Raw genomic sequence first — 27,005 nt, 5'->3', positions numbered from 1 at the left:
CAGTATCACACAGGACAGGATTAGATACACAGCTCAGCAGGCAGTATCACACAGGACAGGATTAGATACACAGCTCAGCAGGCAGTATCACACAGGACAGGATTAGATACACAGCTCAGCAGGGAGTATCACACAGGATAGGATTAGATACACAGCTCAGCAGGCAGTATCACACAGGATAGGATTAGATACACAGCTCAGCAGACAGTATCACACAGGATAGGATTAGATACACAGCTCAGCAGACAGTATCACACAGGATAGGATTAGATACACAGCTCAGCAGACAGTATCACACGGGATAGGATTAGATACACAGCTCAGCAGACAGTATCACACGGGAGAGGATTAGATACACAGCTCAGCAGACAGTATCACACGGGATAGGATTAGATACACAGCTCAGCAGGCAGTATCACACGGGATAGGATTAGATACACAGCTCAGCAGACAGTATCACACTGGATAGGATTAGATACACAGCTCAGCAGACAGTATCACACGGGATAGGATTAGATACACAGCTCAGCAGGCAGTATCACACGGGAGAGGATTAGATACACAGCTCAGCAGGCAGTGTCACACGGGATAGGATTAGATACACAGCTCAGCAGACAGGGTCACACAGGATAGGATTAGATACACAGCTCAGCAGACAGTATCACACAGGATAGGATTAGATACACAGCTCAGCAGACAGTATCACACAGGATAGGCTTAGATACACAGCTCAGCAGACAGTATCACACAGGAGAGGATTAGATACACAGCTCAGCAGACAGTATCACACAGGAGAGGATTAGATACACAGCTCAGCAGACAGTATCACACAGGAGAGGATTAGATACACAGCTCAGCAGACAGTATCACACAGGATAGGATTAGATACACAGCTCAGCAGACAGTATCACACAAGAGAAGCTGTAATCCAGGCTCAGCAGGCTGTATCTCACATGAGAGGCTTAGATACGGCTGTGCTGGCCGCTCCCAGTGTTTGGGGCTCTGGAGATGGTGAGGAAAGCGCCTGTGGCCCTCAGTGATGTGAGGAGAGGAGCAGGAGCCATGTCTGGGTGTACTAACATGGCCGCCGGAAGTGTAGGGGGCGGGGCTAGTGCTGACTTACCAGTGTGCCGGGCGGGGCCAGTCCTGTGACGTCACACCGCAAAGCATGCTGGGAGAGGAAAACTCCAGGAACCTGAGGGAAAGAGGAAGTTCTGCTGGAAACGTCCTGTAAAGAGGCTCTGATGTCCGGACAGCGGGAGGGAGAGCCCTGGCATGAGGAGCAGGTACCGGGGAGCCGGGAGCCGCAGGCAGTAGTGCAGTGTGTGATGTCTGTCACAGCTGGAGCTTCAGTAGTGCAGTGTATGATGTCTGTCGCAGCTGGTGCTTCAGTAGTGCAGTGTGTGATGTCTGTCACAGCTGGTGCTTCAGTAGTGCAGTGTGTGATGTCTGTCACAGCTGGTGCTTCAGTAGTGCAGTGTATGATGTCTGTCACAGCTGGTGCTTCAGTAGTGCAGTGTGTGATGTCTGTCACAGCTGGTGCTTCAGTAGTGCAGTGTATGATGTCTGTCACAGCTGGTGCTTCAGTAGTGCAGTGTGTGATGTCTGTCACAGCTGGTGCTTCAGTAGTGCAGTGTATGATGTCTGTCACAGCTGGTGCTTCAGTAGTGCAGTGTGTGATGTCTGTCACAGCTGGTGCTTCAGTAGTGCAGTGTATGATGTCTGTCACAGCTGGTGCTTCAGTAGTGCAGTGTATTGGGGCAGTTGACGCTTCAGTAGTGCAGTGTATTGTGGCGGTTGACGCTTCAGTGGTGCAGTGTATTGTGGCAGTTGACGCTTCAGTGGTGCAGTGTATTGTGGCAGTTGACGCTTCAGTAGTGCAGTGTATTGCGGCGGTTGACGCTTCAGTGGTGCAGTGTATTGCGGCAGTTGACGCTTCAGTGGTGCAGTGTATTGCGGCAGTTGACGCTTCAGTGGTGCAGTGTATTGCGGCAGTTGACGCTTCAGTGGTGCAGTGTATTGCGGCAGTTGACGCTTCAGTGGTGCAGTGTATTGCGGCAGTTGACGCTTCAGTGGTGCAGTGTATTGCGGCAGTTGACGCTTCAGTGGTGCAGTGTATTGCGGCAGTTGACGCTTCAGTGGTGTAGTGTATTGCGGCAGTTGACGCTTCAGTGGTGCAGTGTATTGCGGCAGTTGACGCTTCAGTGGTGCAGTGTATTGCGGCAGTTGACGCTTCAGTGGTGCAGTGTATTGCGGCAGTTGACGCTTCAGTGGTGCAGTGTATTGCGGCAGTTGACGCTTCAGTGGTGCAGTGTATTGCGGCAGTTGACGCTTCAGTGGTGCAGTGTATTGCGGCAGTTGACGCTTCAGTGGTGCAGTGTATTGCGGCAGTTGACGCTTCAGTGGTGCAGTGTATTGCGGCAGTTGACGCTTCAGTGGTGCAGTGTATTGCGGCAGTTGACGCTTCAGTGGTGCAGTGTATTGCGGCAGTTGACGCTTCAGTGGTGCAGTGTATTGCGGCAGTTGACGCTTCAGTGGTGCAGTGTATTGGGGCAGTTGACGCTTCAGTGGTGCAGTGTATTGGGGCAGTTGACGCTTCAGTAGTGCAGTGTATGGGGCAGTTGACGCTTCAGTAGTGCAGTGTATTGTGGCAGTTGACGCTTCAGTAGTGCAGTGTATTGTGGCAGTCGACGCTTCAGTAGTGCAGTGTATTGTGGCAGTTGACGCTTCAGTAGTGCAGTGTATTGGGGCAGTCGACGCTTCAGTAGTGCAGTGTATTGTGGCAGTTGACGCTTCAGTGGTGCAGTGTATTCTGTCAGTCACAGGCCGCACTGACATCCTGCGCATGCGCTGCTCTCCTGACGTCGGGGACACTGAAGTCTCTGCCGGAGAGGGACCTGGGAGGCGTCCACCAGTGTCTCCAGCAGTGGTCGTCATCTCCCATAGACGTCCATGTTATGAGGATGTATCCCAGCAGTGATACCAGTATAAGTGTCACATGACCACTGTGGCGATGATGGTTTACATTACTGGTATCACCACTGCGGCCAGTGTCAGGGTGCACCATACTTTACACTGCTGTCACCTCATACATGGAGGAACTGCCCTGACGAGATCTTCCAGTCCTCAGTCCAGACAATAGAGAGAAGACCTCATCTCCTCTGATTTCTCCCAAATGTCCCTCATCATCTCCGGTCATTATAAGCATTTCTATGGGATTTCATGCGGATTCTACATTGACTCCTCTTCTTCCACTCAGGTTCCTGTGATCTAGGATTGTCCTATGACATCATCAGTACCAGATAATGGATGGAGACGGGGACAAGATGGCGGAGAGGATGTTAGATCTTACCCTAGAGATCCTCCTCCTGCTTACTGGAGAGGTGAGAGGTTCTGATGATGTCACATTACACCATTATCTATGGTAATTACAGGGGATGTGACTGGAGAGGTGAGAGGTTCTGATGATGTCACATTACACCATTATCTATGGTAATTACAGGGGATGTGACCGGAGAGGAGAGAGGTTCTGATGATGTCACATTACACCGTTATCTATGGTAATTACAGGGGATGTGACCGGAGAGGTGAGAGGTTCTGATGATGTCACATTACACCATTATCTATGGTAATTACAGGTGGACATGGCTGTAGAAGTGATGGACTCTGGAATGTACATGGTGACATTTATTATTATGTCTTCAATGAACAGGATTACTCCACGGTGAAGAAGACGTCTAGTAATCTGATACATGAGAAGAACAATGAGAAGATCCTAGAAGTCATCCACAAGATGATGGAGCTGCTGACTGGAGAGGTGACACTGCCGGGAATGCGGGGACATTATACAGTCACAGCACTGGAGGGGTCTGGGTGATGACGGTGTCATTGTGTTGTCAGGTTCCTATAAGGTGTCAGGATGTCGCTGTCTATTTCTCCATGGAGGAGTGGGAGTATTTAGAAGGACACAAGGGTCTACACAAGGAGGTCAAGATGGAGGAGGACCAGCCCCTCACATCTCCAGGTAACGGACAGGACTAAATACAAATGTCCTGGAATTCTCTGTCTGTAAAGTCTGAGTCCAGTCTCTGTGTCTCCTGCAGAGAGATCCAGTCAGAGGACAACACCAGAGAGATGTCCGCGTCCTCTCCTTCCACAGGACAGTCAGGTAATAGAGATGTCTCCTCCTCTGTAGGAGAACGCCTTGTTTTATCCAGTACTATTCTAGGTTTATACTGGTGTAATGAGCTGGAGATGGCGGGATTACAGCCGACCACAGACGCTCCATGTTCTCTGCTTCTTCCTACAAGTCTCTGGCTATGGTGGGAATATGGAACCAATAGGTTTATGTCCCCGAGAGGAACGAGTCCGGACGCGTCTGGTAGAAGCCGATCTCCTCCACGGAAACCACCTGCAGCTTGTCCGGCCGTGCTGAGGATGCATGTGTACAAGGTTATTGGCTGTGAGCCGCCATCTAATATCTAGGTCCAGCCTCTGGGAGACCTGCAGCCATTAGGCTCAGACGACGACTGTTGTGGGGTCATTTGTGGTTGTCATGATGATTAAAGGGGTGCAGTGAATGGGGCATTTCTGATGAAGGTTTAATACTATGTACATGCAGTAATAATATTGGCTGTATTTTTATGTACAGTACATTTTCCTTCTGGTAGTGCCCCCTGCTGTTTCTTCTGTGACTAGGTTTCTGGTCCACCTTCTCCTGCATTCAGGGATGGACACATGCTCAGTATCTTCTCTGCTTCCTCCTCCTGTCGGTGTCGGTGCAGTCATCTCGTGGAGAAGCAGTGCAGACTCCTTTCATTCATCCCTACTTGTATATTCATGGAGGTATATAGCTGTATCTCTACACGGGGGGGGGGGAGAGGGGCTTAGGAAGAGCTGGCTGCAGTGCACTCCTGGGAGATGCAGGTGCTTGATGGTCACATGGGATGAGCTGCTGCCCACCCACAGAGAATGAAGAGACCAGAGCTGCAGAGGAGGGAGTAAAGATGCTAAAAAGGATGAATATTATACTGGAGAGCAGCGGTTTTTGCATTTCTGTACTTGAAGTGTTGTATGCACTACTCCAGATAACTTTTTCCAGGACGTTCTCCATGACAGCACCATATGTAGGTTGTCCTTCTGGTCTTCTGTAGAGACTAGAACACAGAGAAGTCAATAGGCCGCTCCAGCCTCCAGTGCTCTTCCTGTCTCTACAGAGGACAGGTGCAGAAAGGATTCCTAAGTGGAATTTTACTGTTTTATCAAATTGTAGGATCTTTGCTAGGGTTGTATGGGGGTTTCTTCCATCTCCTTCCATGGTAGGGGTCCCCTAGCCCATCCCAGACCCTTTCTAGACCTTCTCAAGTCAGCTGTAAGGCATGGTCATGTCCTGCTGAAGAGACCCTTCCCATCAGGTTTGATGTCGGGTATGTTGCTTCCCTATTTGAGCTCTGGATTTGTCGTCAGAAGGTCCTGGCAGGCAGCGTAGAGCATCTGAAGGCTTGAGTCCCCAGGTTCACGACTCGCATTCGTCCAAGAGACTCTCCTGGAGAATCGAGTCCCTGGAGTAAAAGGGGAGGAGCTTTATGAGAACATGAGTGGTAAGAGCCCACCTGTATCTGGATCCAAGATGAGACGCGGCCTCTAGCCCGGATCCAAGATGAGACGCGGCCTCTAGCCCGGATCCAGGATGAGACGCGGCCTCTAGCCCGGTATCCAGGATGAGACGCGGCCTCTAGCCCGGATCCAGGATGAGACGCGGCCTCTAGCCCGGATCCAGGATGAGACGCGGCCTCTAGCCCGGATCCAGGATGAGACGCGGCCTCTAGCCCGGATCCAGGATGAGACGCGGCCTCTAGCCCGGATCCAGGATGAGACGCGGCCTCTAGCCCGGATCCAGGATGAGACGCGGCCTCTAGCCCGGATCCAGCGATGAGACGCGGCCTCTAGCCCGGATCCAGGATGAGACGCGGCACTCTAGCCGGACCAGGATGAGACGCGGCCTCTAGCCCGGATCCAGGATGAGACGCGGCCTCTAGCCCGGATCCAGGATGAGCGCGGCCTCTAGCCCGGATCCAGGATGAGACGCGGCCTCTAGCCCGGATCCAGGATGAGACGCGGACTCTAGCCCGGATCCAGGATGAGACGCGGCCTCTAGCCCGGATCCAGGATGAGACGCGGCCTCTAGCCCGGATCAGATGAACGCGGCCTCTAGCCCTGATCCAGGATGATACCGGCCTCTAGCCCGGATCCAGGATGAGACGGCCTCTAGCCCGGATCCAGGATTAACGCGGCCTCTAGCCCGGATCCAGGATGAGACGCGGCCTCTAGCCCGGATCCAGGATGAGACGCGGCCTCTAGCCCGGATCAAGGATGGAGAGCGGCCTCTAGCCCGGAATCCAGGATGAGACGCGGCCTCTAGCCCGGATCAGGATGAGACGCGGCCTCTAGCCCGGATCCAGGATGAGACGCGGCCTCTAGCCCGGATCCAGGATGAGACGCGGCCTCTAGCCCGGATCCAGGATGAGACGCGGCCTCTAGCCCGGATCCCGGATGATGACGCGGCCTCTAGCCCGGATCCAGGATGAGACGCGGCCTCTAGCCCGGATCCAGGATGAGACGCGGCCTCTAGCCCGGATCCAGGATGAGACGCGGCCTCTAGCCCGGATCCAGGATGAACGCGGCCTCTAGCCGCGGATCCAGGATGAGACGCTGCCTCTAGCCCGGATCCAGGATGAGACGCGGCCTCTAGCCCGGATCCAGGATGAGACGCGGCCTCTAGCCGGATCCAGGATGAGACGCGGCCTCTAGCCGGATCCAGGATGAGACGCGGCCTCTAGCCCGGATCCAGGATGAGACGCGGCCTCTAGCCCGGATCCAGGATGAGACGCGGCCTCTAGCCCGGATCCAGGATGAGACGCGGCCTCTAGCCCGGGATCCAGGATGAGACGCGGCCTCTAGCCGGATCCAGGATGAGACGCGGCCTCTAGCCCGGATCCAGGATGAGACGCGGCCTCTAGCCCGGATCCAGGATGAGACGCGGCCTCTAGCCCGGATCCAGGATGAGACGCGGCCTCTAGCCCGGATCCAGGATGAGACGCGGCCTCTAGCCCGGATCCAGGATGAGACGCGGCCTCTAGCCCGGATCCAGGATGAGACGCGGCCTCTAGCCCGGATCCAGGATGAGACGCGGCCTCTAGCCCGGATCCAGGATGAGACGCGGCCTCTAGCCCGGATCCAGGATGAGACGCGGCCTCTAGCCCGGATCCAGGATGAGACGCGGCCCTCTAGCCCGGATCCAGGATGAGACGCGGCCTCTAGCCCGGATCCAGGATGAGACGCGGCCTCTAGCCCGGATCCAGGATGAGACGCGGCCTCTAGCCCGGATCCAGGATGAGACGCGGCCTCTAGCCCGGATCAGGATGAGACGCGGCCTCTAGCCCGGATCCAGGATGAGACGCGGCCTCTAGCCGGATCCAGGATGAGACGCGGCCTCTAGCCCGGATCCAGGGATGAGACGCGGCCTCTAGCCCGGATCCAGGATGAGACGCGGCCTCTAGCCCGGATCCAGGATGAGGACGCGGCCTCTAGCCCGGATCCAGGATGAGACGCGGCCTCTAGCCCGGATCCAGGATGAGACTCGCTCTAGCCCGATCCAGGAGACGCGGCCTCTAGCCCGGATCCAGGATGAGACGCGGCCTCTAGCCCGGATCCAGGATGAGACGCGGCCTCTAGCCCGGATCCAGGATGAGACGCTGGCCTCTAGGCCCGGATCCAGGATGAGACGCGGCCTCTAGCCCGGATCCAGGATGAGACGCGGCCTCTAGCCCGGATCCAGGATGAGACGCGGCCTCTAGCCCGGATCCAGGATGAGCGCGGCCTCTAGCCCGGATCCAGGATGAGACGCGGCCTCTAGCCCGGATCCAGGATGAGACGCGGCCTCTAGCCCGGATCCAGGATGAGACGCGGCCTCTAGCCCGGATCCAGGATGAGACGCGGCCTCTAGCCCGGATCCAGGATGAGACGCGGCCTCTAGCCCGGATCCAGGATGAGACGCGGCCTCTAGCCCGGATCCAGGATGAGACGCGGCCTCTAGCCCGGATCCAGGATGAGACGCGGCCTCTAGCCCGGATCCAGGATGAGACGCGGCCTCTAGCCCGGATCCAGGATGAGACGCGGCCTCTAGCCGGATCCAGGATGAGACGCGGCCTCTAGCCCGGATCCAGGATGAGACGCGGCCTCTAGCCCGGATCCAGGATGAGACGCGGCCTCTAGCCCGGATCCAGGATGAGACGCGGCCTCTAGCCCGGATCCAGGATGAGACGCGGCCTCTAGCCCGGATCCAGGATGAGACGCGGCCTCTAGCCCGGATCCAGGATGAGACGCGGCCTCTAGCCCGGATCCAGGATGAGACGCGGCCTCTAGCCCGGATCCAGGATGAGACGCGGCCTCTAGCCCGGATCCAGGATGAGACGCGGCCTCTAGCCCGGATCCAGGATGAGACGCGGCCTCTAGCCCGGATCCAGGATGAGACGCGGCCTCTAGCCCGGATCCAGGATGAGACGCGGCCTCTAGCCCGGATCCAGGATGAGACGCGGCCTCTAGCCGGATCCAGGATGAGACGCGGCCTCTAGCCCGGATCCAGGATGAGACGCGGCCTCTAGCCCGGATCCAGGATGAGACGCGGCCTCTAGCCCGGATCCAGGATGAGACGCGGCCTCTAGCCCGGATCCAGGATGAGACGCGGCCTCTAGCCCGGATCCAGGATGAGACGCGGCCTCTAGCCCGGATCCAGGATGAGACGCGGCCTCTAGCCCGGATCCAGGATGAGACGCGGCCTCTAGCCCGGATCCAGGATGAGACGCGGCCTCTAGCCCGGATCCAGGATGAGACGCGGCCTCTAGCCCGGATCCAGGATGAGACGCGGCCTCTAGCCCGGATCCAGGATGAGACGCGGCCTCTAGCCCGGATCCAGGATGAGACGCGGCCTCTAGCCCGGATCCAGGATGAGACGCGGCCTCTAGCCCGGATCCAGGATGAGACGCGGCCTCTAGCCCGGATCCAGGATGAGACGCGGCCTCTAGCCCGGATCCAGGATGAGACGCGGCCTCTAGCCCGGATCCAGGATGAGACGCGGCCTCTAGCCCGGATCCAGGATGAGACGCGGCCTCTAGCCCGGATCCAGGATGAGACGCGGCCTCTAGCCCGGATCCAGGATGAGACGCGGCCTCTAGCCCGGATCCAGGATGAGACGCGGCCTCTAGCCCGGATCCAGGATGAGACGCGGCCTCTAGCCCGGATCCAGGATGAGACGCGGCCTCTAGCCCGGATCCAGGATGAGACGCGGCCTCTAGCCCGGATCCAGGATGAGACGCGGCCTCTAGCCCGGATCCAGGATGAGACGCGGCCTCTAGCCCGGATCCAGGATGAGACGCGGCCTCTAGCCCGGATCCAGGATGAGACGCGGCCTCTAGCCCGGATCCAGGATGAGACGCGGCCTCTAGCCCGGATCCAGGATGAGACGCGGCCTCTAGCCCGGATCCAGGATGAGACGCGGCCTCTAGCCCGGATCCAGGATGAGACGCGGCCTCTAGCCCGGATCCAAGATGAGACGCGGCCTCTAGCCCGGATACAATATGGATGAGATACGGTTGGGCAAGGAGACATACAGGTGAAACTCGAAAAATTTGAATATCGGGCAAAAGTTTATTTATTTCAGTAATGCAGCTTAAAATTTGTAATAAATGTGGAAGGAGGGGCACACAGATAATAAAGAGTGCAAAAGGGTGGTTAAAAAAATAGTACAAAACAAACCCGACCCAAGAAAGAGTCACAAGAACCACCCTATATGAATGCACATCCAACAATCGCCATGGATTTAAATATATATAAAGTTTATTAGACACACCAACAAACATATTAAAAATTGTATACACCGTCATGATGGTTATATTGTATACAATTTTTTATGTGTTTGTTTGTTGGTGTGTCTAATAAACTTTATATATATTTTTATCCATGACGATTGTTGGATGTGCATTCAGCTTAAAATTAGAATATTGTGAAAAGGTTGAATATTCTCGGCTCCAAGTGTCCCCCTCTAGTCAGCTAATTAATCCATACCCCCTGAGCAAAGGGGACCTGAGATTGTGACTTTGGGGTTCCATAAAGCTGTAAGACATAATCATCCAAATTATAACAAAGCCTTGAAATATCTCGCTTTGCCTGTAATGAGTCTCCTATATTAGTTTCACCTTTTAAGTTACATTACTGAAAAAAATGAACTTTGCACAATTTTTCGAGTTTCACCTGAAGATGTTCGGTATCCTAGGGTACATTTGCCCACAGAGGTTACAGATGCTCCTGTAGATCCTGCACACTCATAGGTTGCTGAAGATCAATAAAATAGGAGGACACATTCCTGGGGAAGCCTCGCTGTGCGCAGACGAGCATATCCAGCTGAAAAGTGCTGACAAGAAAGCATGTGGCGGCAGGATGTGCTGCACATATCCCTGGGCTGTTAGTGCCCCTCGGAACACTACTAGGGGTCACCGACTGTTATGTGCGATGGCTCCCAGATCATCACACCAGCAGTTAGGGCAGTATGTCGCTCCATAGCAAAGGATTGAAGCGCTCACCAGGAGACCTCCATACTGGAGCCCAAAGAGGGCCTAGAATTTTCACTAAGGACAATTCAGTTGCAGTCTGTAGTAGTCCAGGTTTCCCAATCAGGGCATCCCTGCAAACGAAGATTACGGTAGCTGACTGTCAATGACAGGACACATAATGGGCACCATGATGTCAGATTTCCTTCTGCTGAAGGTCTGGGCAGAGACAGGGGTGTAATTAAGGGGCCACCTGTGTCTAGGTGGTGGACAACAAAACTATGGGAGCTGCTCATTCTTGTTGGTGGATCACACAATCCTCTCTACTGGTAGTCTGTCTGGGCTGTCCGGAGTTTGTTAACACTACCTGCACTAACATAACCACTGCGCCCAACATTTCCTAAAAGTCAGAACAGCCTAGATCAGTGGTGGCGAACCTATGGTGCGGGTGCCAGGGGCGGCACTCAGAGCCCTCTCTCTGGGCACCCTCTGCCCAATGACTTTTCAAACACTTGGTAGTAGAGATTCTGGCCTTCCCCAGAGAAAGAGATCTCATCATCAGTTCCATAGTTTGGACAATTTTCTCTTGATGGCAGAATCCACTCCAATTCTCTAAAGTACCTATAAATTGTGGATTTTGGAGAATTGTTGGATCGTGAACATCAAGAAATCAGATTTCTCTCCAGACACCAGGAAGATTTTTCTTGACAAACGCTCATTTCTGCAAATTCTCAAAAATGAGATGATACAGGGGTTAATTTTCAGTCTTCTGGAGAAAGAGCCACTGCTTATTAAAGGAAGCTATGAACGTCTTGGGGATAATGACCTTCTGCATCTCCACAGTTCTTTGGAGCCAGTTTCACGTCTGTTCTCTCCAGAAATAAATTCTTACTGCCTAAACCAAACAATTCTTCTTCCCAGAGTGAGAAGACGGGCTTTACTTTCGTGGACTTTCCCAGAAAACCTGTAATGAGGGATTCTTTGGAATGTAAGTCCCTATGGATACCAGCAAAAAGGGGTGAGGTGCTCAGGAATAGAATATGGGCCTAGCATGCTCATTTCCTCCTTTTCCTTTTATTCCGGCCGTCCTCAAGAATATATGGTTAAAAGCAACCAGTGTCATTCAAATTACTTAATTCTGTCCAAAGCACAGCTGGTTCCCGATCCTGAAGTATTTATTTCTGGAAGACCCAGTACCTCTTTATCTAAGATAAAATATTTTTCTTCTCTAGGGCCCTCTTCTGTATCGAAAGGTCCAGATGCAGAAGTCCTAAAATCTTGAATCCTGAGATGGAAATCCTGAAAATTCTGGGATTGTCAAACAGAGTAATATCTACCTTACAGCGGAGTCCCAAGAAACTTACTTCACCAGTTTACAGGGAAGTTTGGAGGAGATTTTGCTCCTGGAACGAATCTGAATGTTTGGTCCCTTTTCAGGCTACTTTTACATTAGCTGTAGGCTGTTCAGGCGGGTGAACAGCCTGTCGGATAGTCAGGACTTTGATTAGGGTTGCTCTCGGAGGTGTCCTGCTCTTTCCCTAGTTTCCAGGCCTTATTCCCTCACCCCAGTCCCTCCTATGCTCGGTGTGGTGCCCCCCATCCCTTCCACACTTACACACCGAAGTGTGACAGGATATGTTAAAGGCATTAGACCCAGAAGCCTAAAGGTACAGATCTCCGCCCTGGGTTGTTTTCTGGACTTTCCCCTTGCAGACTATAGATGGATCAAAATGTTCATTAAGGCTACATCCTGGACCAGACCAGCCCTAAAACAGTCCATTCCTCTTTGGGACCTAACTTCAGGGGTCTCTGCGATACTCTTGAGGAGTTGAGTTTGAGATTTTTGTCCCTTAAAACTCTTTTCCCAGATGCCATTACCTTGGCCCGTAGGGTCGGGAAATTACAGCCCCTTTGCATCAGTGAGTCTTACCTCAAACCTTTCAATAAGATCATAAAAGTGTATCCGGTCTTTCTCCCTAAAATTGCCTCAGCTTTTCACCTTAACCAAGAGATGTTTTTTCCATCTTTTCAATGCATCCCCTGACAACGGTGATTCCACATCTTGGATGTCAAAAGATTAATAGGAAATATTTAGATGCCTTGAGATCCTGGAGATCAGATCCAAATCTGTTCATACAGTTCTCAGGAAGGAACAAGGGGAAGAAGGTCTGAGAGACCACCTTGGCGAGGTGGCTGAAGACTGCAATCCAATAATTCTGTAATTTGCAAAGAGTTCCTGGTCCAGATGGAATTAAAGCCAATCACACCAGGGCCTTTTTAGTTCCATGGGCAGAGAGAGCAGCGCCTAGGGCAAGCTTTATTACAAACTGGACATCTAATACAATCAGGAGTTAACCCTTGAGAGATTTGACCCAGACTCCCTTCTCCCCCAACCACATTCTTATCTGGTATCACTCCATGTTGCATCCATCCTGCTGTAGTATTTCAGAAAACACTGGAGGGAGATGGTGAGAGGAGCCTTGTAACGTCTCTGTGTTCCTGTCCCTGCAGAAGACTAGAAGGGCAATCTCCATGTGGTGCTGTCATGTAGGCCTCCAGAGAAACCAGTCGCTAGTAGAATTCCTACTTCTTAATTTGTGGGATAATCCCTTTACAGAGGTTATCCAGCCTAATTATTTAACAGACCCCTTCAGAGCGGCTGGATTCATACTTACCTGATCCCTGCTGGTGGGTTCCCGCTCCATCGATACATGGGCACCTCTGCAGATCCCGGCTCTCTGAGAATCAACATCCAATTGACAGGGCAGGGGAGCACCTGCCACCCATGCAGTACGTCATTCAGTCATGTGCCACATTGGTCTCAGGTCACCACTGCTGCCGGTCCTTGGCTGCAGCAGTTGCACCCAACCCCCCAACTTTCTCTACCCCTGCCCCCCCTGTCAACAGTGTGTTGATTTCCACAGACACAGCACCTGCAGAGTCGACCAGTGGAGCAATGAAGCCAGAACACAGAGGCACGGACCAAGTAAGTATGAACTCCACCGGGGGTCTGCCTCTCTGAAGGGGTCTATTACACAAGTTTAAAGATGGATAACTCTTTCGATGATCTTTTGTAGACATCTAAAACATTCCACTCAACTTGTCCGACTGTCCTGTAATTCACAATATTTGTTTCACACATTTTGAATCAGGATAAAGATCTGAGCAATATTAATGCTACAGAGACAGATGTGAGGGGCGATGAGGAATACAAGGAGGAGATTCCTACAGAGACAGATGTGAGGGGCGATGAGGAATACAAGGAGGAGATCCCTACAGAGACAGATGTGAGGGGCGATGAGGAATACAAGGAGGAGATTCCTACAGAGACAGATGTGAGGGGCGATGAGGAATACAAGGATGAGATTCCTACAGAGACAGATGTGAGGGGCGATGAGGAAAACAAGGAGGAGATCCCTACAGAGACAGATGTGAGGGGCGATGAGGAATACAAGGAGGAGATCCCTACAGAGACAGATGTGAGGGGCGATGAGGAATACGAGGAGGAGATTCCTACAGAGACAGATGTGAGGGGCGATGAGGAATACGAGGAGGAGATTCCTACAGAGACAGATGTGAGGGGCGATGAGGAATACAAGGAGGAGATCCCTACAGAGTCAGATGTGAGGGGCGATGAGGAATACAAGGAGGAGATCCCTACAGAGACAGATGTGAGGGGCAATGAGGAATACAAGGAGGAGATCCCTACAGAGACAGATGTGAGTGGCGATGAGGAATACAAGGAGGAGAACCCTACAGAGTCAGATGTGAGGGGCGATGAGGAATACAAGGACGAGATTCCTACAGAGACAGATGTGAGGGGCGATGAGGAATACAAGGAGGAGATCCCTACAGATAAGAACTCAGGTGAGTAGTGACCACTAAATGAAGCAGAGATGAGTCTGTAACCGTAATAACCCTGAACTGGACTTCCCCTATAGCAGGCGCCTTCCCCAGGTACTTGGTGTCCTCCAGTACTCAGATACCCCCAGGACTTACATTAGGACCAAACTGTGTAATACAAAGCACATATCACAGCACTAGCAGGTTATAAGAAAGCCAGGAGATAGGAACTCATCAGTAGATGACGGGACCAGGATGGGGATAGTAATCAGACAATGGAACAGACGGATGATGGGGGTTATATGGTTAACGGATGATTGAACAGACAATATGTGGAGCTTTCCCTGAAACTTTCCCTAGATCTGTCCCTACATGCTGACCCTAATACCAGACATTACTGACCCTCACTGTCCCTTAATGCATTCCTATGAAAAATCCTAATCTGTATAGGTCCATTCACACGTCCGTATGAATGTGTCTGCACCCGTTCCGCAATTCATTCTTTATGTGGACGGAATGCATGCCGAGAGCACACTATGTGCTCAACGCATCCGCTTTTCCGGAGCGCGGCCCTGAACTTCCGGTCCGCAGCCCCATAGAATATGTCCTATTCTTGCCCACAGCTGTGGACAAGAATAGGCTGTACTATGGGACTGCCGGCCGGTTGTATTGCGGATCCGCAATACACCACGGACGTGTGAATGGACTCTAAAACAGACAACAGGACGACACGAAGACCCAACCCAAAGTGAGCAGAGCTGAACTAAAATCAATGCAGGACAGACTGAAACATGGAACATCCCCTCCCCCCAACCACACACAGACTACAAGAATCAGAGGTAAAGACTGGACTAATCATAAGAACAAAACTACACGGATGAGGAAAACTAGGAGAGATACTAGAAAATAAAAGGATTACTGGACTGAAAAGCACAGAGCTTACACTATAACCAGCAGCCCCTGCAGAAACTAGGAATATTTACAGCGAGGCTAACCAGTCAGGAGCTCCTCTCCAAACAAGGTGAGCTACAGAAGAGAGGTCGGCTGAGCAAGAGATCAGCTACTGTATAATACATAGAAACTGCCCCAACATACTAGTAGACAGGAGAAGAGGAAGCAGTAGGAGTGTTCCTGCTGATCCTAGCCCATTACACCAAGGTGGTAACGATTCCTCTGCGTTGTGACTCTCCAGGCCATGCTCAGTAATATGGTGACAGGTCTCTTCCATGAATCTCCTGGACGTGTCCTGGTGTCCCTCTGTGCAGCATTTCACAGGCCTCATGTCACACTCTGGACTGCACTGGATTCTGGTTTCCAAATTCCGAATGTGCAAGGTGTCAACACGTGTCGTCCATACAGGCCCCGGGTACCTTCTGGTTTCATCTGAAAAATTGTGAGGATTGTGCTGCCATACCTCTAATAGGGGGTAGGTTTCCTGGCCCTCCTGACACCTCTGTTGCATACAATGACTTATTGTTATAATTAGGGCTGAAACGATTATTCGAATAACTCGATTAAATCGAGTCAAAAAATTCATCGATGCAGTTTCCCTGCATCGAGGAATCGTTTAGATCACGTGATCACGGAGCGGGAGTGAAATTAAGCGTCTCACTCACCGCTTCCGTGTCCTCCGGAGGCCAGAGAGGCAGGACTGAGCCGGCACAGCTGAGGGAGGAGGAGGGAGTCTTTCCCTCCCCACTGTGCGCGGCTGCCGCTGAAGACCAAGTAGGAGGAGGAGGAGAGGGGAGGGACTGTGGCCACTGCGCCACCAATGAATGTGCCGGCCATATCCCACAGGGTCCCCCTCCTCCCCCCCATCATTGGTGGCAGTGTCAGTTCCGATCGGAGCCCCAGCAGTGTAATGCTGGGGCTCCGATCGGTTACCATGGCAGCCAGGACGCTACTGAAGTCCTGGCTGCCATGGTATGTTAGTGAGCAGAGAGCAGCGCATTATACTCACGTGCGCTGTGGCCGGCGGTCGCTCCTTCTCATAGGTCTGTGCGGCGCATTGCTAATGCTGTAAGCATTAGCAATCCGCCGCACAGACAGAAGAAGGAGCGACTGCCGGCCACAGCGCACGTGAGTATAATGCGCTGCTCACTAACATACCATGGCAGCCAGGACTTCAGTAGCGTGACTCCTGGCTGCCATGGTAACCGATCAGAACTGACACTGCCACCAATGATGGGGGGGAGGAGGGGGACCCTGTGGCCACTGCCACCAATGATTAATACTGGGGGGGGGGGGTTGCGTTACCAGAGGGGGCAGGCAGATCAGAGGCTGGGGGGGGGGGGGGGGGAGATCAGAGGGAGGGGGGGGGGCAGATCAGAGGCGGGGGGGGGAGGCAGATCAGAGGCTGGGGGGAGGAGGCAGATCAGAGGCTGGGGGGAGGGGGGGAGGCAGATCAGAGGCTGGGGGGGGGAGCCAGATCAGAGGCGGGGGCAAGCAGATCAGAGGCTGGGGGGAGGCAGATCAGAGGCTGGGGGCAATCAGATCAGAGGCTGGGGGGAGGCAGAGGGAGAGAGAGTGGTTAATGGAGGCTGCAAGCATCACCTTGGCATGTATAAAGTTATTGGTTTAGAGAGGGGTTAATGAAGGCACCTCAAAGGTGCTTTCATTAACCTCTTCAAACCAATAACTTTATACATGCCTAATGCCAAGGTGCTTCCATTAACCCCTCCAAACCCAATGGGCATGTATAAAGTTATTGGTTTGGAGGGGTTAATGGAAGCACCTTGGCATTAGGCATGTATAAAGTTATTAACCCCTTCAAACCAATAACTTTATACATACCTAATTACGTACGTTATTTTAAGTAGCTTTTTCTTATTAGATTACTCGATGAATCGAGAAATATAATCGATAGAATACTCGATTACAAAAATATTCGTTTTCTGCAGCCCTAGTTATAATGCTAGAGTCAATTATTTAATTTATCAGTTGGCTTGCTTCTTCTTTCCTAAGGTTATTTCTGCCTTCAACAACTGGTGTTTAGTCCGTTCAGGTTCTCACTTGAGTTGATCAAAATAGATTAAACTTGATGAACCTGTGTCCTCTCTAAGGCAATGTAATTATGAGTTTCTCACACCGGTTTCTTTTGCCATGGTTGATTTCTGAGATAGAACACAAACTGGTCCCACATCACATCATCAGTATTGGTTATGGACTTGGCCCCTTCTCATTCCTTCTGCTGTAACATTGCCATCAATTGTTGGATGCTGTTCATGGACGGGGGCAGCGTCTCCTCCTCCTCCTGACGCCGGGCAAAGAATCTTTTTCGCAGTATTCTGTTAGATCACGGATGTCCAACTTGCGGTCCTCCAACTGTTGCAAAACTACAACTCCCAGCATGCCTGGACAGCCTACAGCTATTAGGGCATACTGGAAGTTGTAGCCTTGCAACAGCTGGAGGGCCGCAGATTAAGCATCCCTGTGTTAGATGATTGATCTCCAGGATGTGAGAAACTTGTGCATATGATTGCCTGACTCTTGACTGTTGTAACAGTTCTGTTCTTGTCTCACCCTTCTATGTATTTAGCGCCATTCTGTTTTTAGGTGTGGGGTCACATGACACAATTGGACAGCCCCTTCTAGTCTCTCTTGTCAGTTATGAATTTTGAAAGCTGCCTTCAATAATTTTCTAAAATAATTTTAAAAATGTTTTGTTCTTGGCAGATGACTGTACTGGGCACTTGGAGAAACATCTCATATCTACATATTATAATGCAGATGATCCAGGTGTCATATCAGATACATATGAAGAGCGTGCCATTATCCCAGATGTACCCTCAGACCTTCACAGCAAAAATCTATCATCTCATCCTTTAAAACAGGTCCAATCTTCTAATTCATCACATACTCTGTATTTACTTACTGAGAATAAAACTCACAGAAGAGGTTCTGGAACCCAAAGAGCTCAGAAAAAGCCATATTCATGCTCAGAATGTGGGAAATGTTTTACTTGGAAATCAGGCCTTCTTCAACATCAAAGACATCACACAGGGGAGAAGCTGTATTCCTGTTCAGAATGTGGAAAATGTTTTACTAACAAATCGCATCTTGAAAACCATCAGAGAATTCACACAGGAGAAAAGCCGTTTTCATGTTCAGAATGTGGAAAATGTTTTACGAAAAAAACACATCTTGAAACCCATCAGCGAATTCACACAGGAGAGAAGCCGTTTTCATGTTCAGAATGTGGAAAATGTTTTGCTAGAAAAATGCATCTTGAAAACCATCAGAGAATTCACACAGGAGAGAAGCCGTTTTCATGTTCAGAATGTAGGAATTCTTTTACTGATAAATCAAGTCTTGAAAGCCATCAGAGAATTCACACAGGAGAGAAGCCGTTTTCGTGTTCAGAATGTGCGAAATCCTTTACTAGAAAGTCAGTTCTTCTTCAACATAAAAGAAGTCACACAGGAGAGAAGCCGTATTCTTGTTCAGAATGTGGAAAATCTTTTCCTCGGAAAGAAAGTCTTCAGCGACACCAGAGACTTCACACAGGGGACAAGCCGTATTCATGTTCAGAATGTAGAAAATCTTTTACTGTGAAATCAATTCTTGAGAGACATCAGAGAATTCACACAGGAGAGAAGCCGTTTTCGTGTTCAGAATGTGCAAAATCCTTTGCTAGAAAGTCAGTTCTTCTTCTACATAAAAGAAGGCACACAGGAGAGAAGCCGTATTCATGTTCAGAATGTGGAAAATCTTTTACTCAGAAAGCACAATTTCGGAGCCACCAGAGATTTCACACAGGGGACAAGCCGTATTCATGTTCAGAATGTGGAAAATCTTTTACTGAGAAATCAAGTCTTGAGAGACATCGGCAAATTCACACAGGGGAGCTGTATTCATGTTCAGAATGTGGGAAATGTTTTAATCAGAAATCATCTCTTAAGAGCCATCAAAAAATTCACACAGGGTACAAGCCGCATTCATGTTCAGAATGTGGGAAATGTTTTATTGAGAAATCGAGTCTTCAGAAACATCAGAGAATTCACACAGGAGAGAAGCCGTTTTCGTGTTCAGAATGTGGAAAATGCTTTACTAGAAAGTCAGTTCTTCGTCTACATCAAAGAAGTCACACAGGAGTGAAGCCGTATTCATGTTCAGAATGTGGCAAATGTTATACTGAGAAATCAAGTCTTGATGGCCATCAGAGAAGTCACATAGGAGAGAAGCCGTTTTCGTGTTCAGAATGTGGCAAATGTTTTACTTGGAAATCATCTCTTGTTCAACATCAGAGAATTCACACCGGAGAGAAGCCGTTTTCATGTTCAGAATGTGGAAAATGTTTTAATGATAAAACACATCTTGCAAACCATCAGAGAAGTCACACAGGAGAGAAGCCGTTTTTGTGTTCAGAATGTGGCAAATGTTTTACTCGGAAATTATCTCTTGTTCATCATCGGAGAATTCACACCGTGAACAAGCAATTCTGAATCCTTCCTGTAAAATATGCCATGAATTTCCATATTTTTTTTCTTACTATCATTTATAGCGAGAAGACTCAGCTTCTTTTATAAAAATCTTGCTTATATATTGAAGCAGGAATTAAAAGAACATATCAGTATATTCAGTAGTGTAGTTACAGCTGTTATAATTGTAGATCTTAAAGGACTTGTGCAAGAATGAGGGGCTTTGCCAATCTCCCCTACTTTACTGGATCTGTAAAGGGAAGATTACTTACCTGCTGCTGGCGCTGGCTCTCCGCTCCTTCTCTACCAAGCCTGCAATGCTCAGCTGGGTTTATCTTATTTGACATTGCCACAGCCGACACTGGCCGCGGCGAAGACTGCATCCCCTTGTGTTATGTGACTATTTGTCATGACGTAAGGGAAACCAGTAACCATGATCGTCCATGAATTATATAATATACATATTGGAATATATTGGAAATATTTCAGAGGATAGGTCATCAGTTAAAAAATGTCAGAAAACGTTTTTGGGCTCATTTGCAGCAAATGGTAAGGGACATCTGAGGAATAATTATACCCTTAATCCCACAACTTAATTGTTTGAAGGAAGTGGAGAGGACTCGGTGGAGAAGTGTTTGCCTGTTGTGTCCCACTCGATCAGTCTGGTCACCACACTATGCCTTTTTGGAATTTTCGTTGCAGCCTGTGACGCCTTCCAGCATGATGTCATAGAACATCTGACACATTTATTGCTGATTGAACATTTGGAGATGTGCCCCTTTCATTGTAATAATCCCCATTGTGCCCCCTTTATAGTAATAATACCTACTATGCCCCTTCATAGCAATAATGCCCACTGTGCCCCCTTTATAATAATCCTAATTGTGCCCCCTTCACAGTAATAATGCCCTTTGACTCTGTGCCCCTTCACATTAGTAATGCCCTCTGTGCCCCCTCTATAGTAATAAAGACCTCTGCCCCCCCTCCATAGTAATAAAGTCTTCTGTGCCCCCCTCCGTAGTAGTAATGCCCACTGTGCCCCCTCCGTAGTAGTAATGCTTTCTGTGCCCCCTCTGTATAAAAAAAATAAAATCACACTAACTACTTACCTTGTCCCGTTCCTGAAGCTCAAATACCTCTCTTCCCTTCAGAAACAGATTGCTCTGCAGCACAGTGTGGGTGGAGATTATGCAGATTTCTGGACTGCAGGCTCCGCCCACATGGTCCGGCAGCGCGATCTGTGTCTGCAGGCTGAATGGTGGAACGGGGAGAAGTCTTCTGCTTCACCATTCTGTGCGCCGCCGGCCTAAAAGGGGAGGAGCGCGGGGAGCTGAGCGGTGAGTGACAGGACCCAGCTCCCTACGCTCCAGCAATGAGCGCTTCTGTCTGTATTGATGGAAGCGCTCATTGCTTCTGGCACCCCCCTGAGAGCCGGCACCCGGGGCGGACCTCCCCCCCCCCTTAGTACGCCACTGAGTGTTATTGTTAATGAGGCTCTGTCAGCATGACCAACCGTATTAAACGAAGCAGCGTAGACTCTTCTTGACAGAACAACCAACTTAGTCTTCGGTTCTTGCAATCAGTCAGCTGTAAAAGGTGCAGACGTTCTTCTGCTCAGTATGAAGAGAAGAAAGAAACAAAAATTGTGTCAGGACTCGTTAAACTGTGGATCATTTTAAAGAAGGCAAAGGGTGGCTTTGGCTTCTCCACTTGAGATAAATATCTGTTCTCATCAAAAATAGTCCACTGCCCCTTCACCTCTCCCCTTTTTCAGGAAATTGTACCTAATGCAACTCCTGGTGCTCAGAAGCAGTGTGTGCCCGGCTTGGGCAGTCATGTGGGCCCCAAGCAGCAGATGGGAAAGATGACTCAGCGGCAGGACTTGCAGTGGTAGAGCAGATCACACAGCAGCAGGTAGTGGATGTTTTCTGCTGACACAGCCACAATGGCCGCCTCCAAGGCTCCTACACCTGACCGCCCTCCGAACAGTGCAGCAACCGCGGCTTCATTCAGCTCCCAGGTAAAACAGCTAGTAGCCACAGGAAAGGTGCCTCCACTCTTCAACTCATCTATAGTCCCCCATACTGCCTTGTCCAGTAGAGATATCAGTCGGACTTGGTTCCTCAGTAGGCCTCCATTAGGGCTTCAGAGTGGCTGCTCAGGCTGCTGCGTCAGGAAAAAGGCATTACCCCCTGCCTCGGGAGTTTGTACCTTGATGATCTCTACCCCAATAGACTCTACGTTTTTAATGGGTTTATCTGCTGAGCCTACAAAGTCTCTGCTCTTCTAGATAGGACCATAGTCTTCTGCCACCCCAAAAGACCTATCTGCAGTGTGTGTATGGATTAGCTGTCATAACTTGAGCCATTGTACATGTTGCAGTGAATGCCTGTAGCTATGCTTTCTATGCTCAGCAGGAGGGTAGGGTAGTGACTGCCTACCCAGTCCATGGTGTGTGACAGTTCGTCTGGCAAGCTCCCCTTTTCAGGGGTAAAAGGTAGGGGGAATAGTCAGGCTTTCACAAAGAGGACGTTATGGTACCGGTACGTCATGTGTCCTGAAGAGGTTAACTGGTGTCCTGACAGTTTTATTTCATCAAGTTGCATAAAACACAAATCATAAACACAACACCTAGCCTTGTCCAGGCTCTAACTAAACAGTAGGTCCCTCTATAGGCCGTGGCTGAGCTAACTGCAGTCCACCTAAAATGGACACACAGTCTGAACAGCAACCTGTCAAATTTGTGTTTCCTTTCTCTGGACCTTCAGGGTCTCTCAGTGAGATATGGCTTCTCTCTCTCCCAGGAAGTTGTGAGCACGTGTGCTGCCATCCTGGTTATCTAGCAACTCGCCAGGTGCAGCTCATCAGGGCCCAGGTGTAGGTTTTTAACCCTTTCCTACATAGCTTTCCTCAGCATTTGTTAGGAACCTGGGAGACACATATACACCCTCAATTACTTCACCATGTAAAACACCACAATAGACTTCCTTCATGGTGGTACCGGGATCCATCTACCAAAAATTCTAAGTTAGGGATTGGAGTTTCTCCAGCTCCTGCTTTTCAATTTTCAGCAATTAAATACAATAATGCTGATTATCTGGTCATCTAACCCAGACCTTGTCTGATGGTTCTTCCTGATGGCGTTAGCAGTGCCACCTCGTACTGTGTCCACCTGGAGATATGTTTGGTCCTCATTTCCTAGACTACTACTACTTATGAAATTTGGATGGTCAGCGGCTGGTCCAGGACTATGTCAGTCGTCTTGTATTTCGGTGTGGCTGCTGCGGTTACATCTCTCACATGTGAAGGAGAAGCCCTATTGTGTCTGGATGTTAGGAGTAGTAACCTAACAGTCGGAGGTTTCTCCATGGAGCTCGGTTATTACCTCTTGTCCACGTATTGTAGTCAGGTAAAGCTGAGGCTGGAGCTGAAAGTCTGTCCTGTCCGTGTCAGTAGACCTTGTTGTCCCCGTGAGGTCAGAGCCTTGTACAGACCCTGCAGCTAGAGGCACTGGGGGTCCATTCCCAGCAGGAGCCCACACGGCCCTTAGTGATATACTGTAGTGGGTACTGGCACTCTGCATATGGCGTCCCTTCTGTCTGGGGTCTCTGGGAGATACTGCAGAAGTTGTGTTGTAGGGTAATGTGGTCTTCACACCCCCAGAACCTGGGACATTTCTTCTGAGAAAGCGAATGGTGACATTGCTGCAGCCTGAGGTCGGCTGCTCCAGCAATTAGTGACCGGTCTCCTCCAGGGGCAGTAAGAAAAAACCTCTGGCCACGTCAACCACTGGAGAACAAGAAGAAGTCGGTGGCACTTGGTGAAGTAAGGTGGGGGGGTTCTGTACATCACAGACCATCTTGTTCACCTCCCTAAGGTCATGGGCCATGCTACACTGCTGCGGTTCCCCTGGGATCAGCTTTTCCTTCACAGAGAATAGTGGGGGCTCCACGGTGACCTGCACCCCCTCATTGCTCCGATTTCCCTGCACTGTGTCCCCCGTTACTGGTTCGGTGCTCATGGCTCCTGTTTTACCTGTTACTGGTGCTGTCTGGTTTGGGCTTTATTGACAATGGGGCGACCGACAGAAGGACAACATCAGCCTTAGGCCCCTTGGTTCGGGCAAATTATGGCTAATGAGCCCTCGTCAGCAATAACCTGCCATTGTAAATGTGCCATCGATTACCGGATAACGGAGCACAACGCACGGATTGTTTCTCATGACGCCTAAATCCTTTTTAGCGGCAGCAGATCCTGCTGTACAAAGAGCAAGAAATGGTTCTGTATGGAGACGAAGAGCAACATTGCCGATCACTGCTGCCCGTACTGTGGAGGAGATCGCTGCACGTAAAGGGGTCTCCTCCACTTCCGGAAGCACACGTGTGCGAGCGTTAGTCCGGATCCGGCAGGCTGTCCCCCCGCCAGAAACGGACAGTATCGCACAGGATAGGATTAGATACACGGCTCAGCAGACAGTATCACACAGGATAGGATTAGATACACAGCTCAGCAGACAGTATCACGCAGGAGAGGATTAGATACACAGCTCAGCAGACAGTATCACGCAGGATAGGATTAGATACAGAGGTCAGCAGACAGTATCACGCAGGATAGGATTAGATACACAGCTCAGCAGACAGTATCACACAACAGAGGATTAGATACACAGCTCAGCAGACAGTATCACACAGGATAGGATTAGATACACAGCTCACCAGACAGTATCACACAACAGAGGATTAGATACACAGCTCAGCAGACAGTATCACACAGGATAGGATTAGATACACAGCTCAGCAGACAGTATCACACAACAGAGGATTAGATACACAGCTCAGCAGACAGTATCACACAGGATAGGATTAGATACACAGCTCACCAGACAGTATCACACAACAGAGGATTAGATACACAGCTCAGCAGACAGTATCACACAGGATAGGATTAGATACACAGCTCAGCAGACAGTATCACACAGGATAGGATTAGATACACAGCTCAGCAGACAGTATCACACAGGATAGGATTAGATACACAGCTCAGCAGACAGTATCACACAGGATAGGGTTAGATACACAGCTCAGCAGACGGTATCACACAGGATAGGGTTAGATACACAGCTCAGCAGACAGTATCACACAGGATAGGATTAGATACACAGCTCAGCAGACAGTATCACACAGGATAGGATTAGATACACAGCTCAGCAGACAGTATCACACAGGATAGGATTAGATACACAGCTCACCAGACAGTATCACACAACAGAGGATTAGATACACAGCTCAGCAGACAGTATCACACAGGATAGGATTAGATACACAGCTCAGCAGACAGTATCACACAACAGAGGATTAGATACACAGCTCAGCAGACAGTATCACACAGGATAGGATTAGATACACAGCTCAGCAGACAGTATCACACAACAGAGGATTAGATACACAGCTCAGCAGACAGTATCACACAGGATAGGATTAGATACACAGCTCACCAGACAGTATCACACAACAGAGGATTAGATACACAGCTCAGCAGACAGTATCACACAGGATAGGATTAGATACACAGCTCAGCAGACAGTATCACACAGGATAGGATTAGATACACAGCTCAGCAGACAGTATCACACAGGATAGGATTAGATACACAGCTCAGCAGACAGTATCACACAGGATAGGGTTAGATACACAGCTCAGCAGACGGTATCACACAGGATAGGGTTAGATACACAGCTCAGCAGACAGTATCACACAGGATAGGATTAGATACACAGCTCAGCAGACAGTATCACACAGGGTAGGATTAGATACACAGCTCAGGAGACAGTATCACATATAACTGATAATAGAGGATGACCTCCTTCTAACAACTCTATTCTAGCTGATTCTGTAGTGTACAGGCTAGATTACTGATTCCAGGAGGAGGACCTCCTTCTAACACCTCTACAGCCCATATTACTGACTCCAGGAGGAGGATCTCCTTTCACCCGCTATTCTAATAAGGGTCTATGCACATTAACATATGCCTTCCTAGACATACAGTCGTTGAGCAGGGCATATGTCCCAGATCGCACAGCTTCATAGTTTACTATAATGCTGTGCTCATCAGGCCACCCTCCGGACTATTGTCCCAAACTTGTATGATCATGGGACAAGATTGATGCCACTCTGGGACATATGGCCTGCTTATGGATGCTATGTCTCGGAAGGCATACGTTTGTGTGTATGGGCCCTAACATGCAGTTGTTATGAGGAGGTCCACACTCTGTAGTCAATAATATAGTAGAATGGAGTTATTAGCATGAGGTCCTTCTCTATTATCAGTACTATAAGCTGCAGGGTTAGAAAGAGGTTCTCCTCCTGGAGTCAGTAATCTAGTCTGTTCACTATAGAATCAGCTAAAATGGAGTTGTTACAAGGAGGTCCTCCTCTATTATCAATAAGCTGCAGAGCTGTTAGAAGGAGGTCCTCCTCATGTATAGTCAGTAATATAAACGTTAATGCTGTTAGAAGGAGATCCTCCTCAATTATCAATAATATAAGCTGCAGAGGTGTTAGAAGGACGTCCTCCTTCTGGAGTCCATAATATACCCTGTGCAATTGGTAGAATGAGGTCCTCCTTCTGGAGTCCATATTATACCCTGTGCAGTTGGTAGAATGAGGTCCTCCTTCTGGAGTCCATAATATACTCTGTGCAGTTGGTAGAATGAGGTCCTCCTTCTGGAGTCCATAATATACTCTGTGCAGTTGGTAGAATGAGGTCCTCCTTCTGGAGTCCATAATATAACCTGAGCTGGCTAGAATGGAATGTGTCCTATTTTTGAGGTGAAATCTTACAATTATGATATTCTTTGGTAGACTATTACATATATATTTTTAATATAAGTTGAATGGCAGTATTGAAGGCTTAAACCTGGCACAGTTAAATAGATTTTACAGTGAGACGGGTACAACGCTGCGACTCGTTATGTTTTGTAAATGGCAAATGAGTATTACACTCACCGGTAATCCGGTTTCCTGGAAGTCTCCATGACAGCACAAACTGAGATTGCCTTCCTCTGATAGGACAGGAAAAAGCACACAGGTTAAAAACCCCACCCCGCCCCTCATCGCCAGTGTATTATAACAGGACTAGG

At 50.0% G+C, this 27,005-nt stretch overlaps 2 protein-coding genes and 1 long non-coding RNA gene across 3 annotated transcripts in view; all 3 read left to right on the top strand.

Annotated features, from left to right (window-relative positions):
- LOC122939172 (gastrula zinc finger protein XlCGF26.1-like) overlaps window positions 1–27,005 on the top strand; it is a 1,061,774-nt gene that overhangs the window by 588,328 nt on the left and 446,441 nt on the right. The gene's annotated exons all lie outside the window — the stretch shown is intronic.
- LOC122939186 lies at window positions 1,271–3,444 on the top strand. Its single transcript, XR_006390098.1, has 3 exons — window positions 1,271–1,286; window positions 3,260–3,383; window positions 3,435–3,444. It is a non-coding gene; the product is annotated as an uncharacterized LOC122939186 (long non-coding RNA).
- LOC122939173 (gastrula zinc finger protein XlCGF26.1-like) lies at window positions 3,907–20,834 on the top strand. Its single transcript, XM_044295186.1, has 3 exons — window positions 3,907–4,024; window positions 4,104–4,168; window positions 18,123–20,834. The coding sequence occupies exons 2-3, from the start codon at window positions 4,135–4,137 to the stop codon at window positions 19,889–19,891; spliced, it is 1,803 nt and encodes a 600-aa protein (XP_044151121.1). The 5' UTR covers window positions 3,907–4,024; window positions 4,104–4,134; the 3' UTR covers window positions 19,892–20,834.

This window comes from Bufo gargarizans, chromosome 5 (genome assembly GCF_014858855.1).
Source record: "Bufo gargarizans isolate SCDJY-AF-19 chromosome 5, ASM1485885v1, whole genome shotgun sequence".
NCBI classification, from domain to species: Eukaryota; Metazoa; Chordata; class Amphibia; order Anura; family Bufonidae; genus Bufo; species Bufo gargarizans.
This window is presented reverse-complemented; position numbering and strand designations above follow the sequence as displayed.

Bases quoted from the DNA above. Each gene is read 5' to 3' on its own strand.
- LOC122939173 (XM_044295186.1), top strand. From the start codon at position 4,135: ATGTCCGCGTCCTCTCCTTCCACAGGACAGTCAG. The intron at 4,169-18,122 runs GTAATAGAGATG...TGTTCTTGGCAG, and splicing joins TCCTTCCACAGGACAGTCAG to ATGACTGTACTGGGCACTTG.